The following is a 15,227-nucleotide window of genomic DNA, read 5'->3' on the forward strand; positions in this document are numbered from 1 at the left end:
CCCTGATTTGGTATGGAGAGAGAGAGAGGCAATGTAGTGGTCAGCATCTGAAAGCCTTTTGTGAGGCAGAAACCTGCTCGCTCTTTTTCTCCCTCCCTTGCAATAGCAACATGAAAACAAAGAGCATAAATAATTATGTAGTCACCATTTTCATCCCTAGTTCCTAGTAGCAGGTAATAATATAGAATACTGTGGGCCTATAACCAGTATTTCAGTACCTCAGCTGTTAGACAGGGAGTGCTAGTGCTTGATAAGAAACGAGACCATGGAAATACTGAATGAGAGAGAGAGAGAGAGAGAGAGAGAAAGAGAGAGAGAGATCAGACAGTAAGGGGAGAGACGTGAATCAAACTAGCAACGAGACTGCTCGTTTAAACTGTATGAAAGGCAGATGAAATGAGCTCCCGGGAGCATCTTTCTCTGCCTCTCGTGGTAAACTTAGGACTCCGTGTGGGGGGGATTCGTTGACGGTGACAGGTTGTAAAAGAAGGAATTCCATCACTATTTTTAAAGTCACACGCGGATCTGGGGGCGTGGAAGGCTGAGCACACAGACCATTTGGCTCGTGGAACACCACGTTGAAAGTGGTTTAGCCTATGTGGATTGTTGTACCCGCTCTAGCTGCTTGTAGTGCTCCAGCATTCCCAAAACCATTTGGACACAAAACGGTTCGTGCGGTCGTGCTCATTGGTACGGTATTACTTTGTTTTCAAATTATATTTTCTGTCAATTTCCCATCCGTGGAAAAGCCTACGGCAATACTTTCTAATCCGACTGTATGGATTTTTTTTTTTTTTTTTTAAACAAATCATGTTCTCTGCCTAAAGCTATTGTTTATGGTGACCACTTGTGAGCCAGGCATGTCAATATGGACGAGTAACATCGATGGCGAAATGACACCGGGGATTTAATAGCTGTCACCGCAGCCACTGAAATCATATCCTGCAAATATTGGCAGGTGACAAATTCACCTGGATGTCAGCCTACTTCTTTTCACTGACCCTTTTCAACAGACGGGGTTATTGTATATAGCACAGGGACCGCACATCTTCCATGTTCCCTAAAGGAAATAATACGATTTTGAACTGCATACTGTTGATTGGGATTGAGTCATGGATTACAACATTTGCATTGTCCATTCTTCGCGTGTTCTCGATGCTTAGACCGCATTATTTGCGATCAGATTTGGTGATTTTCATTTGCATTTAACAATGAGATTTCAAATCCGTTTGGGAAAGTAGTTATAGGTGAAGTGTTCTGTTCTGCATTCTCTACATTACTTACAACACCCAAACATGACAAGCACCGGACCCATTATCGTGTTTGAGTGGCTGAAGACCCTCCAGCTCTCTATGTATGTGGAGTCCTTCGTAGATAACGGCTACGATGATCTGGAAGTTTGCAAACAAATTGGGGACCCCGACCTGGATGCTATCGGTGTATACATACCGCACCACCGGCAACGGATCCATGACGCGGTGCAAAGGCTGAAAGACGAGGATAAGGAAACTGCGGCTGGGCTGTATTTTACGCTTGAGCCGATGCCCCCCGCTTCTGAAATGTACACCAGGCATCTGGTGGACCAGTACGATTCCAAACTGCGGGCGTCCAAGTCTTGGACCGAATCGAACAGTGACCGGGTGGGGGGAAAAGGGGGCGCGTATCTGGGCGCACAGAGGAACCTGACGCTTGGCAAGCGGAGGGAGTTGGTGATTTACCCCAAATTGAAGCTGAAGATCATGATTAGAGATAAACTAATCAAAGATGGAGTCAACCTCGCCAGGCCGCCATACTCAAACAAGGTAAGATCACCATCAAGGCTACCTCTTTCTGGAAAGTTTTATAGCCAATGCATAACAACCTTATACCCAATCTCATGCCATGCAAAGGATCATCCATCAACCAAAGCATTTTGAATCAGAGCAAGATACTACTCATGAAATACATGTCGGGTTGGGTATCATATATATGGGCAGTTTCACTGTAACGGAATTGCGCAGACTCAGATTTTGTACTGGTGTGCCAAACAAAAACAAATTGTTCCTTCCAATGTTCCCTCATATTTTTTTCGGCACTAAGCAAATTTCAGGTCTGCTGAGAGCAAACTTGAACGTTGTGAAAATTATGTGTAACTTCAAGCGCGTTTACTGTGAACAGTGAGGCTGTACCTGCTTGAAATTACAGTTTTAACAGTGTCCATGTAGGCTACTGTGGCTACTTGATCATAATGTAGGCCTACCAGAGTGGCCTGCCATCAAAAACAATGGAGAAAATGCATCCCATAACATTTTTTTTTTTTTTTTTGGAGTTCCAAGACTTTATTGAAAAGTTAAACATACACATAACAACCTTCCAGGTTTCCGGTGATCTTGTTCTCAGTCAGCCAAGTGACCAGAAGCTACTGGGATAGCATTCACACTGAACTTGACTTAGTGTACACCACACCAAAGCCGGACAGTATCCAGGCAGTTTGGCTTTACTGTGAACCTTATTAAACCCTCCCATAGTAGTCTGCAGCAAAGTAGAACACAAAAGAAAGCCTGCCAGGTCAGCCAAGAATGAAAGGTTTTAACCCCAACATAGAATCTGTTTCAAGCCACCCAAAATCTGCTCAGTTTAAGCGAGGGCTTCATCATGTACAGTGTTATCCCATAACATTTTAACATAGAAATAGCTGTTCTATCATTCAGCCTACAGTTGCACCTAATGTGTGGTGTTCAATGTAGACCTACATTCCTTGAGACATTAACCTGTTTATTTACTTGTCCTTCAGACAAGGACTGACTGAACATGTTGTTGTGTTGTTTGATGCAACATACCACTTTGCAAAATAAAATGTATTATTATTCCCATACCATTATTACAGAGAATCAGACAAATGAGGCTACCCTCTGCCTTGTGGCTACTTAGATTATTCAAGCCTGTCTCAAAATGCAATACTGACCCTTAAAGACAAAAAAAGCTCTTTATCTGACTTGCTTTTCAAAGATGTCAAGAAATGTACATGTTTTGTGCTCTTGTAGGAAGCAATCACTCCCTTATTGCTGACTACAAATGATCTATAACTGGGCTAATAAATCACTAACTAGCAAAGGATATGAACAAAATGTGCACACGTGGCTACATGCATCTCTCGCTTTGTTCTCAAAATAAGCACATTTACTCACTAACGCTCATGTTGTAAACACAATCCAGTTCAAAGTAAATGGCACAGATCCATATATGGCAATGGTCTATTTTCATATAGGCCTACTGCAGCTCTGATTGTTTATTTGGCACCAGTGCGTGTCAATGCAATAGAATCCTACTCCGATGCGTTCTGCCTACAACAAAATATATTGCATAGTTCGTTTTGTTTCAGTGCGTTGCATTGAAAGTGGCGAATATTGCTTTGATTCGATCACAATTGCCACAGTAAAGGGAATCATTGATAGTGTTAACAGGGAACATTCTAGAACAGTGGTCAACCTTTTCTGAGACAAGATCACTTTGAGTCAAAATGCAAGATGAGATCTACCGCTCAGATGTTTTTAACATGATTAAAAAAAACATATACTTATGCCAAATGAACCAATTAAAACATGCAGTAAGCTATAGTCCCAATACATTGTCAATGCATATTGGCTTCGCTTGAATTGTCCTGCCAATGCTTTGTAGTTCGGGACATTTTAAAAAATAAATCTAAATTTGAGGTAGACTATATGATCACACCCAGTGGCGTTCCTTCATTCAGACCAGGTGGGGCAGAGCCACCAAACATTTTTTGCATGTTATTTTGGCATTAATACTTGTCACATATCAGTTTGCAAACAATGTAAAAACTCCAAAATGCAAGTGTTTCAGCTTAACTCAGTGCTTTCTGTGGTGGTGGGCCAGCCAGCGGAAAATACAAAGCGTAAGGGTTGGTAATGTTCTTGCGCCGTGATTGGCTCAGTGTTCTGTCACTCATTGGGACACTTACGTCACAGCAGTGTCCAGAACGTGCATTTTATGGCTTCTAAAAGTGTTGAATACAAAGTGTTGATGGTGCTGAGTAAGAACTTAAACATGAACTTACTCATAAAAACAGCATGTCTGTATTCGTTGTTTTCGTTGACAGTCTCTCTCTAGTCATGGTTTTAAACATGTTGAACTATCATAGTATCTACTCTGCTGTAGCTTTCTTTTATGCCTGCTACGTTACTGCAGACACGGTCATCTGAGCCATCCGATTGGCCAGCAGTAGGCCCATAGTGCACATGATTTGTTCTCTGGGCCCGCCGGGAAGGCACAGTTTGTACCCTTCAGACACATGAAGGTAACAACAGCCTGAGACCAAAAAAAATAAAAAATAGGAACATAAAGGCTTTATCGTTGGGTTTTTTCCAGAAATGTTTGGAGATCAACTAAGTCCCTGGGAGCTGTGCAGTAGTCTCGGCTGCTGTGCGTGCACGCAGCTTAGAGGGAACATTGGCTATGACATGACACCCTTGACTTAGGTCATTTTTTAAACTATCTTTTGGTTATTGAACTACAGTAAATGAAGTGGGTTTACACCAGGTAACAGAATTGAGGCAGCATCATTTCTTTACGAGTCCCTGATCTGTACTACACAGAAATGCATACTTATGGAAGGAATGTCATTCTCTTCATGGTGATGTATCCTATAAAGCTACACAAAGGTAGAAATATGCAATATCCTACTTTGTATATTTGGGTATTATTCTACACACTGGCTATTATTTTAATGAGCTCAGCCACCAAACAAGACCAAATTTGGTTGGTCCAGAACCAATCATAGACCGCTATGTTTCACAGGTTTGGACATCAAAGTACAGCTCAGTACAGCACAGTAGAGTAGAGTTCAGTACAGTAGAGTAAAGTAGAGCATAGTTCAGGACACTACAGTAGAGTACAGTACAATACAGTACATCATAGCGTACTCAACTCTCGTGTGCTAGACTATACTCAACTGAACGTTCACTGTACTGTACTGTTCACTGTACTGTACTGTGCTCTCCAAACTTGCAAAACACAGGCTTCCATTGGTCTATTGAAGCAATCATTGATCTATGTTTGGACCTAATCAAGGCCGGTCCAGACCGTACCAAATAAACAATGTCTGTGGAAGTTGAGTTCAAGGCCCGGGCAGACTGACCAAATTTCAACGACTTTTCAACGTCCATGAACATCCGGTGTCATCAGTGCTCACTGGGTAAGGATGCTGGTTACAGTAAATGGAAAGAGAGGGGGCTCACGGTGTCACAAAGAGTGGTGACATTCACTGGAGAGAGAAAGAGAGAAGAGGGCGCTGCAGAGAGAGGGAGGGGTTTGTCCAGACTGTTTCCACATTTGCTTTGACCACCAGACGAAAGAGAAAGAAGACCGTTATTAGGTGAACATAACAGTAGGCAGGTGGAAGGGAGAACTGTAGCAGGTGACCCAACTGTGGTTTATGACTACTATCATATCCCATTTGGTAACAGAATTTCGAGTTTGAATCGCTTAATAATTCATAAACCAAATAGATGTTAGTAAAAACACTGTAACTAATTGGTAGGTCTACTTTTAGTTGTTACTTCTGTGAATTTTCATTATCCTCTCCCCTCATGAGGGAGAGAAATTGTAAAATATGTTTGTTACACACTTCAAAACCAAATATAAGTGTTGATATTAGTTGGCAGGGGTCTTAACTTAAACATTATTGTGTTTTGATGTATTTCTAATACATTTGAATACTTTTTGTGGTAGTTGTTTTTAAGAACCATTTCCATCTGTTTGAGCAGAAATCAAAGCTAATTTGCTTATTTCTAGTATTTAGGAAATAACATGTTGAAACATGTATATATGCCTTAATAAAAAATATAGACTTATCTTTCATATGACACCAGGTTTGACATGCTCCTATGAATTTCACGTTGGTGCTCATGAGTCCTTTTACATGGAAATGCCCATATGCATCTCAGATTAAGTAGTTATTGATCAGAGGCTGAGCCATTACTGTATGCCAGGACTCAGGAGAGCCCTGTCTGGCCCTATTTTCCCCTGGGGTTGTGTGAGTTAGTGAGTGCTGCCTTGGTAATGGCTGGCTGCTGTGGATCAATGATCAGGAAGAGGAAGAGCCTTCATTCACTCTCTGATTTCCTGTATACACAGAGAGAGGGACAGACTTGTACATGGTTGATTGATTCACACTTACCTGTCTAGGGTTTCTCACCTAGACACAGTGTACACTCTCCAGCCCCTAGACCTCTTTGAGGAATTGGCGGATCAACCTGCGACTTGCCCATAATGGCCAAGGCCATTTGAGTTGATTAATATGTGTCGTCAATGATTAGCAGCACTTTTAAACCGAGGGTGTCTAGCTGCTGGTTTTCTGCTGGAACTCATGTGAGGAAGCAGATTGAGAGCGTCTTTATATCAGACCACTGGCTCTACATCAGATGCTCAGCCTGTTGAGGGCTTACTCAATGACAACTCTGTTAGTAGTGAGCGAAACACACACACACACAGCTTTTGTCAACATAGCGTGCATTTCATGTCGATAATTAGATATGAAATGTCAACCATTCCTGAAGAGATCAATGTTTTACTCTAGAGCATTTCAGAGGATTATCCTATGCACATGTTATTTGGAGGCTTTCCATTTGAATTTATTTGGGATTTATCCGGGATCAAATTTCAATGAGTCTAGAGACGGTTAATTTAGGTGTTTTGTCAGCACTTCTTCTGCTTCGTTATATTCCTACCATTATCCTTTTCTCATAAATGGGAATCCCACAGAGATTTGGGATTTTTTATGGGATTATGGGTTTACATCACGCTGAAACAAAGTGTTGGCTCCAGAGGGTTAAACTATCCCTCCCTTTGAAGGCTATATTTATTTAGAGCTAAAGCTTTGGAGTAGAATGAAAGGTTCAAGGAGTTTGTGTGCGTTTGTGCGTGTGTGCGTGTGTGTGTGTGTGTGTGTGTACACAGTATTTGTGTGTGAAACCCTGCAGTAGAATGTGATCCAGACCAGTGCTTTTCTCCTCAGGATCGAGTTAAGTGTGAGGAGCCCTCAGTGATGGAACTGACCAGCTGGCCTCTGATTGGTCAGTGAAGGGTTCTCCTATCTCTGCCCTTGAGACGAGACGTCTACTCCACTGGAGATGGAGATGGTATTGGGGGGAAATAGAACAGAGCTACTGACAGTTGACAAGATAGCTGTCTCAACGAGGCTTACACAGTATATCAGCATAGATAAGCCAATATAGGTTGTGTAGAAGGTTCAGTATCTGGTGTTCAGCTGTTTGCAATGTTTCCCTGTTTGTTTGTGTGCTAATGTATAGACACAGTACTTCCGCCAGCATAGCTCAGTGATGATCCTCTGAAGTGTCGTTGACTGCCACGTTCTTGTGAGGCTATAGGACCATAAGCCAACGCTTCACTACAAGTACTCTACTGGGAGACATAAATACCCATGATCCTTATCTAGACCACAGGGAGCCCTTGTCTAGGAGAGAGACACGGGTTATCATTGCTCCTGAATGTAAACACATCTCCTATGATTGCACTGTTCTAGATCTCTCATTGGGGAACAATACTAGCAGTAAAGATGGTGTTTGGCGTGTAATTGATGTGTGCAGTGCAGCCATATGACTTGCTAAGAGCTACTTAGATAATACACTTATACTAGTCCTTTCGAATTCGTCTTTGCATTTTCCTAACTGAGAAGAGACTTTGACACCATGAACGACAAAAGCTTTTAAAAAAGAGCAAAACCAATAAACTGAAATTATATTTTCTTCCCGTACCGGTGCATGAGGTTAGGGAGGCCTACAATTAGAGGTTTGTTGCTTTTCTCTGGGAGAGCTGCAGCAGTAATCAGTGATTTGGAGCGCCATGGCTCGTCCCCTCGCTGTGTTGCGGTGACACACTCTGAATTGCCATTCCAGAGCACGGAGGCTGAGGAGACAGAAGGGGGGGGGGGGGGGGGGGGGGGGGGGGGGGGTAGCACAGTCTCTGTATCCAGTCTATGCTATCTACAAGATGCTATATCTAACCATATTGAACCACATACCCTGTGTAATTCTGTCCCTAAAACACAAAGAGATCTGTGGTCAAGTCATGGCATTTCTGCAAATGAAAGTGGAGCTGTTGAATTAAGTTCAATGGAACAATTTGAACGATTGTTCTGTCTTCATGCGCCAAAAAGGGATGCAAAAACAGCAGCAGTCTACAGGATAGTGCTCTAGCCTATATTTCCTCTTAAACACATGAGGTGGAATGGATGGGAAGGATAGCTGGTTAAATGTTATGGCTTTGCTATGCGGATTTGAGTCTCTCCCTTTTTAGCTACAGTAGCGTCCACAATTTGACAGTCAATGAATGTCCGTGTTGTAGGGTTTTAGATATAGCAGCCCATGTCCTATCTTCCACCACAATAGTCTCGCTCCTCTATACGCCCTGTGTCTGTGTGGTTAGGAAGTGGAAGCAAAACACATGGAGATGCCCCCATTGTTTGGCTGCAGGCTTATGGAGCCACATCACTTCACTAGTGCTGTGTTTTGGATTTCCAATTTCCGCCCATTGAATACCACTGGAAGGCAAGTGTCCATCATTGTCCTGGTAGGATGGTGATAAAACCATTGGGTGTCATGCAGTGAGGATGATTGTAAATAGATAACACATTGTTTTTGCTGCTCAAACAGAAACAGGGCTGGAATCAGTGAGTGGAAAGAGGATTGGGCTGCTGAACTGATCTTAGGTCAGTTTAATGGTTAACGGTTAGAATTTAAGAAGGGTAAGCTGTTCCTAGATCAGGGACAACTTTACACCATTTGTTCAAACCTGAGAGCAGTTGATGCAGCATGCAGGGAGTTCATGTGAGGCTTCTGGCTTAAATGCGCCTTGCCAATGTGAGATCGTCACCTTACATGCTTCACTCTCACCTCGCTTCCTTTCTAAGTTCTCTAACTATAATGAATATCCCAGCTTCCTCACCTTTCAGGAAATTAGCTTTCTGTTAGAGATGGCCTCTAGTTAGCCTAATGAGAACCTGACCACGGTCCACCTCAGTACCCCTGCATTGTGGCTATAGAAACCAAGTACTGCCAAGCCTTAGTGTGAAAAACCGGGCTTGTTTATAGGGGCTTAACTTCCAGAATGTTTCAGATATTAGTATGGTGGTCATACCAATGTGATACTAATGTGTTATAGTATAGTACTACCTAAAATAATAGACATTTCTATATTACAATTTTATAGCATACATCATCCATATCGTTCTTCCCCACTGAATATAGCCCCAGATAAACAACATCTCTTAACCATCTCTCTGCTTTCTCACAAAGACGAGACGTTAGGCTCAGTTTTTACATAATAAAGAGCTTTTTCATTATTGATACTGCAGGCAGCAGAGTAATTTGGTAAAGAATTTTAATTTAGCCTATATTTCTGCCAGCATTTTGTGTTCTCCATGTTGCACTGCACCGTACTGGCTGGCTTGCTGCCACGAGATGGGAAGAGGAGGCCCATCAGAACAAAACGGCTCTGGTGTTTGCCATGGTTTCGACTTTACCGTTTAAGTGTAGGTGTAATAAACAACTGGCTCATAAAAAGGAAGTCATAAAATGTCAAGGACGGCCCTTACGGTCTTGAGTCAGGGAGAGAAAGTAAATTAGTGAGGTGAAGTGCAGTCATTGTTTATGTAAAGGATAGAGGAGGGGGAAGGAGAGGATGTAGGGTCATAGAGGGATGGACAACACTCATTCCTTTCAGACAAAACACCCTCAAATTGTTTTACTCCTAGTCTCCTTTAAACTACCACTTAAAGGCTGTTTAATATATCCCAGATCTGTTAGTGCTATCAGGCCAACTCCTACGGTCATTGTATTTTCATCTTCTACAGGAGTTTGTGATACAGCACAAACAGACTTGTTACCAGGCTTGGTACCATGTGTAATTAACACCAGCACTTGAGAACCTGAATAACATCTGGGTGTGTTGTGGCTCGGTCGCTAGCTAGCTCCCTGATCTTTGACCGCTAGTGGGTTTGACCTGCTTGTCAAACACTAGCTGAGCTGGGGTGATCCTGATCAGAGTTGACAAGAGGAAACAGACCGTACAGTAGTACATCCCCTCTGGGTCTCAATATGGTTCTAGCTCCTGTACACTACCAGAATGTAACATTACCATTTTGGCTAATGTGGCCTCAGGACTGTGAACTCAGTGCTATACAGAATGTGAAGCTCTTCCCCAGCTGCCATAGGAACTTTTATTTTTTATTTTTTTTATTTTACCTTTATTTAACCAGGTAGGCAAGTTGAGAACAAGTTCTCATTTACAATTGCGACCTAGCCAAGATAAAGCAAAGCAGTTCGACAGATACAACGACACAGAGTTACACATGGAGTAAAACAAACATACAGTCAATAATACAGTATAAACAAGTCTATATACAATGTGAGCAAATGAGGTGAGAAGGGAGGTAAAGGCAAAAAAGGCCATGGTGGCAAGGTAAATACAATATAGCAAATAAAACACTGGAATGGTAGTTTTGCAATGGAAGAATGTGCAAAGTAGAAATAAAAATAATGGGGTGCAAAGGAGCAAAATAAATAAATTAATTAAATACAGTTGGGAAAGAGGTAGTTGTTTGGGCTAAATTTTAGGTGGGCTATGTACAGGTGCAGTAATCTGTGAGCTGCTCTGACAGTTGGTGCTTAAAGCTAGTGAGGGAGATAAGTGTTTCCAGTTTCAGAGATTTTTGTAGTTCGTTCCAGTCATTGGCAGCAGAGAACTGGAAAGAGAGGCGGCCAAAGAAAGAATTGGTTTTGGGGGTGACTAGAGAGATATACCTGCTGGAGCGTGTGCTACAGGTGGGAGATGCTATGGTGACCAGCGAGCTGAGATAAGGGGGGACTTTACCTAGCAGGGTCTTGTAGATGACATGGAGCCAGTGGGTTTGTCGACGAGTATGAAGCGAGGGCCAGCCAACGAGAGCGTACAGGTCGCAATGTTGGGTAGTATATGGGGCTTTGGTGACAAAACGGATTGCACTGTGATAGACTGCATCCAATTTGTTGAGTAGGGTATTGGAGGCTATTTTGTAAATGACATCGCCAAAGTCGAGGATTGGTAGGATGGTCAGTTTTACAAGGGTATGTTTGGCAGCATGAGTGAAGGATGCTTTGTTGCGAAATAGGAAGCCAATTCTAGATTTAACTTTGGATTGGAGATGTTTGATATGGGTCTGGAAGGAGAGTTTACAGTCTAAACAGACACCTAAGTATTTGTAGTTGTCCACGTATTCTAAGTCACAGCCGTCCAGAGTAGTGATGTTGGACAGGCGGGAAGGTGCAGGTAGCGATCGGTTGAAGAGCATGCATTTAGTTTTACTTGTATTTAAGAGCAATTGGAGGCCACGGAAGGAGAGTTGTATGGCATTGAAGCTTGCCTGGAGGGTTGTTAACACAGTGTCCAAAGAAGGGCCGGAAGTATACAGAATGGTGTCGTCTGCGTAGAGGTGGATCAGAGACTCACCAGCAGCAAGAGCGACCTCATTGATGTATACAGAGAAGAGAGTCGGTCCAAGAATTGAACCCTGTGGCACCCCCATAGAGACTGCCAGAGCTCCGGACAACAGACCCTCCGATTTGACACGCTGAACTCTATCAGAGAAGTAGTTGGTGAACCAGGCGAGGCAATCATTTAAGAAACCAAGGCTGTTGAGTCTGCCGATGAGGATGTGGTGATTGACAGAGTCGAAAGCCTTGGCCAGATCAATGAATACGGCTGCACAGTAATGTTTCTTATCGATGGCGGTTAAGATATCGTTTAGGACCTTGAGCGTGGCTGAGGTGCACCCATGACCAGCTCTGAAACCAGATTGCATAGCAGAGAAGGTATGGTGAGATTCGAAATGGTCGGTAATCTGTTTGTTGACTTGGCTTTCGAAGACCTTAGAAAGGCATGGTAGGATAGATATAGGTCTGTAGCAGTTTGGGTCAAGAGTGTCCCCCCCTTTGAAGAGGGGGATGACCGCAGCTGCTTTCCAATCTTTGGGAATCTCAGACGACACGAAAGAGAGGTTGAACAGGCTAGTAATAGGGGTGGCAACAATTTTGGCAGATAATTTTAGAAAGAAAGGGTCCAGATTGTCTAGCCCGGCTGATTTGTAGGGGTCCAGATTTTGCAGCTCTTTCAGAACATCAGCTGAATGGATTTGGGAGAAGGAGAAATGGGGAAGGCTTGGGCGAGTTGCTGTTGGGGGTGCAGTGCTGTTGACAGGGGTAGGAGTAGTCAGGTGGAAAGCATGGCCAGCCGTAGAAAAATGCTTATTGAAATTCTCAATTATGGTGGATTTATCAGTGGTGACAGTGTTTCCTATCTTCAGTGCAGTGGGCAGCTGGGAGAAGGTGTTCTTATTCTCCATGGACTTTACAGTGTCCCAGAACTTTTTTGAGTTAGTGTTGCAGGAAGCAAATTTCTGCTTGAAAAAGCTAGCCTTGGCTTTTCTAACTGCCTGTGTATAATGGTTTCTAGCTTCCCTGAACAGCTGCATATCACGAGGGCTGTTCGATGCTAATGCAGAACGCCATAGGATGCTTTTGTGTTGGTTAAGGGCAGTCAGGTCTGGGGAGAACCAAGGGCTATATCTGTTCCTGGTTCTAAATTTCTTGAATGGGGCATGTTTATTTAAGATGGTTAGGAAGGCATTTAAAAAAAATATCCAGGCATCCTCTACTGACGGGATGAGGTCAATATCCTTCCAGGATACCCCGGCCAGGTCGATTAGAAAGGCCTGCTCGCTGAAGTGTTTCAGGGAGCGTTTTACAGTGATGAGAGGAGGTCGTTTGACCGCTGACCCATTACGGATGCAGGCAATGAGGCAGTGATCGCTGAGATCTTGGTTGAAGACAGCAGAGGTGTATTTAGAGGGGAAGTTGGTTAGGATGATATCTATGAGGGTGCCCGTGTTTAAGGCTTTGGGGAGGTACCTGGTAGGTTCATTGATCATTTGTGTGAGATTGAGGGCATCAAGTTTAGATTGTAGGATGGCTGGGGTGTTAAGCATGTTCCAGTTTGGTGAACTGGTGAAATACTCAAAATATCTAATATATATGCACCTTCAGTCTTGTCAATTCATTGACATTTTCTGGCAATTGAAGGAGTAGCCTGCTACGTATTTTCTCCTTTGAGAATGGTGTGTCTGATTGTTTTATCAGAGCACCACAGGACATTTTAATGGCTGGCTTTCTGTCCAGGCGGCCCACAGACAGACAGTGATGACCACCCTTCTCCAGAGAACAAGTGAAAATGTGGGAAAAGCAGTGTAACACTGTATGCAGCTGGCCTTCTCATTTCACTGGGATGTTCTCCCACTGTGCTCTTTTTTTCTCACATGATCGAGTGGCTTTTAAGCAGCTATTGTCATACTTGAATACTTGGTTATGTGAATTTGTGGACGTAAATAGACTGTTTGAAATACCCAGAAACACAGTGCAAAGGCATTAAATAATTGAGGTACAAAAATGCAATTGTTTCAAAATATATCACGGCATATTTGCTGTGAAGTTGAAGCCACACTACACACTCTGCTGTCTAATTCCATACTGGCAAGATATACAGTGCCTTCGGAAAGTATTCAGACCCCTTTTTTCCTCATCAATCTACACACAATAACCCATAATGACAAAGTAAAAACTGTTTTTTATAAATTTTTGCTAATTTATTAAAACTATGAAACGGAAATATTACATTTACATAAGTATTCAGACCCTTTACTCAGTACGTTGTTGAAGCACCTTTGGCAGCGATTACATCACCGAGTCTTATTGGGAGTGATATTACAAGCTTGGCACACCTGTATTTGGGGAGTTTCTCCCATTCTCTGCAGATCCTCTCAAGCTCTATCAGGTTGGATGGGGAGCGTTGCTGCACAACTATTTTCACGTCTCTCCAGAGATGTTGGATCGGGTTCAAGCCCAGGCTCTGGCTGGGCCACTCAAGGACATTCAGAGAATTGTCCTGAAGCCACTCCTGTGTTGTCTTGGCTGTGTGCTTAGGGTCATTGTCCTGTTGGAAGGTGAACCTTAGCCACAGTCTGAGGTCCTGAGCACTCTGTAGCAGGTTTTCATCAAGGATCTCTCTGTACGTTGCTCCGTTCATCTTTGACGCTTAAATACATCCACATAGCATGATGCTGCCACCACCGTGCTTCACCGTAGGGATGGTGCCAGGTTTCCTCCAGACGTGACGCTTGGCATTCATGCCAAAGAGTTCAATCTTGGTTTCATCAGACCAGAGAATCTTGTTTCTCATGGTCTGAGAGTCTTTAAGTGCCTTTTGGCAAACTCCAAGTGGGCTGTCATGTGCCTTTCACTGAGGAGTGGCTTCCGTCTGACCACTCTACCATAAAGGCCTGATTGGTGGATTGCTGCAGAGATGGCTGTCCTTCTGGAAGGTTCTCCCATCTCCACAGAGGAACTCTAACGCTATGTCAGAGTGATCATCAAGGTTTTCGTCACCTCTCTGACCAAGGTCCTTCTGGTGTGCCATGTTCATGATCAATATCAGAGCAAGGATTCCCAAACTGTTTTGCTTCGTGGTGTCTTTTGAGTCGAGACCCACCATAAGGGTTGAGCGGTGAAAAAACATAGACAGACCAAAGAATAAGTAAAAAATATAATCTTGGCAGCGGAGAGAAAAAGTTGTAGTTTGTAAGCTAATTTCCTGCAATTCTACACATTTTGCAATGGAGCTTAAATAATATGTTGCAGTTTTAAAGCAACATTTTCTGCCATTCTATGAATTTTGCCATGGAGTTTAAATAAAATGTTTCAGTTTGACATGGCTAATGCTGTGTTCTTAAGCTTAAATATTATACCAAAATCAATTCCTAACTATCTCAAGGTATCACAAATGAGTTGAAATTACATTCATCTGTACATTCACGCTAAAAATGTACTGTATTTATACACTCAGTACTGAATTTGTGAATTTCTTTATGCGTATTTACTCTTTCTACAGCGTGTGAATAAAATAGGCCTACGGTGAAAGGTCAGGAGGTCATGGAGCTGTTTAGATACAGTGTTATAATCCATGATTTCCATAACAGTGGTTATTGTGCTTTTTCAGGAAGCGGGTGGCAAATGCCTGAAAAGGGATTAACAGATTGGAATGACAGGCAGGATAATCCATGCATACCCTTCACTGTGAGGTGAAGGCTCTACTTTCCCCAGCTGTATCTATTAGAGCCTGGA

At 42.9% G+C, this 15,227-nt stretch overlaps 1 protein-coding gene across 2 annotated transcripts in view; it reads left to right on the forward strand.

The window, feature by feature from the left end:
• The first annotated feature begins 383 nt into the window (after positions 1–383).
• LOC110529898 (SAM and SH3 domain-containing protein 1) overlaps positions 384–15,227 on the forward strand; it is a 332,895-nt gene continuing 318,051 nt past the window's right edge. The window contains exon 1 of one of the 2 annotated variants that reach the window (XM_036985458.1): positions 384–1,802. In XM_036985458.1, coding sequence (XP_036841353.1) covers positions 1,296–1,802 — 507 coding nt within the window. In that variant the 5' untranslated portion in view covers positions 384–1,295. The remainder of the gene's footprint in view (positions 1,803–15,227) is intronic. The other variant, XM_036985457.1, reaches the window with a different exon arrangement.

Source organism: Oncorhynchus mykiss, chromosome 8 (assembly GCF_013265735.2).
Source record: "Oncorhynchus mykiss isolate Arlee chromosome 8, USDA_OmykA_1.1, whole genome shotgun sequence".
In the NCBI taxonomy this organism is placed as follows: Eukaryota; Metazoa; Chordata; class Actinopteri; order Salmoniformes; family Salmonidae; genus Oncorhynchus; species Oncorhynchus mykiss.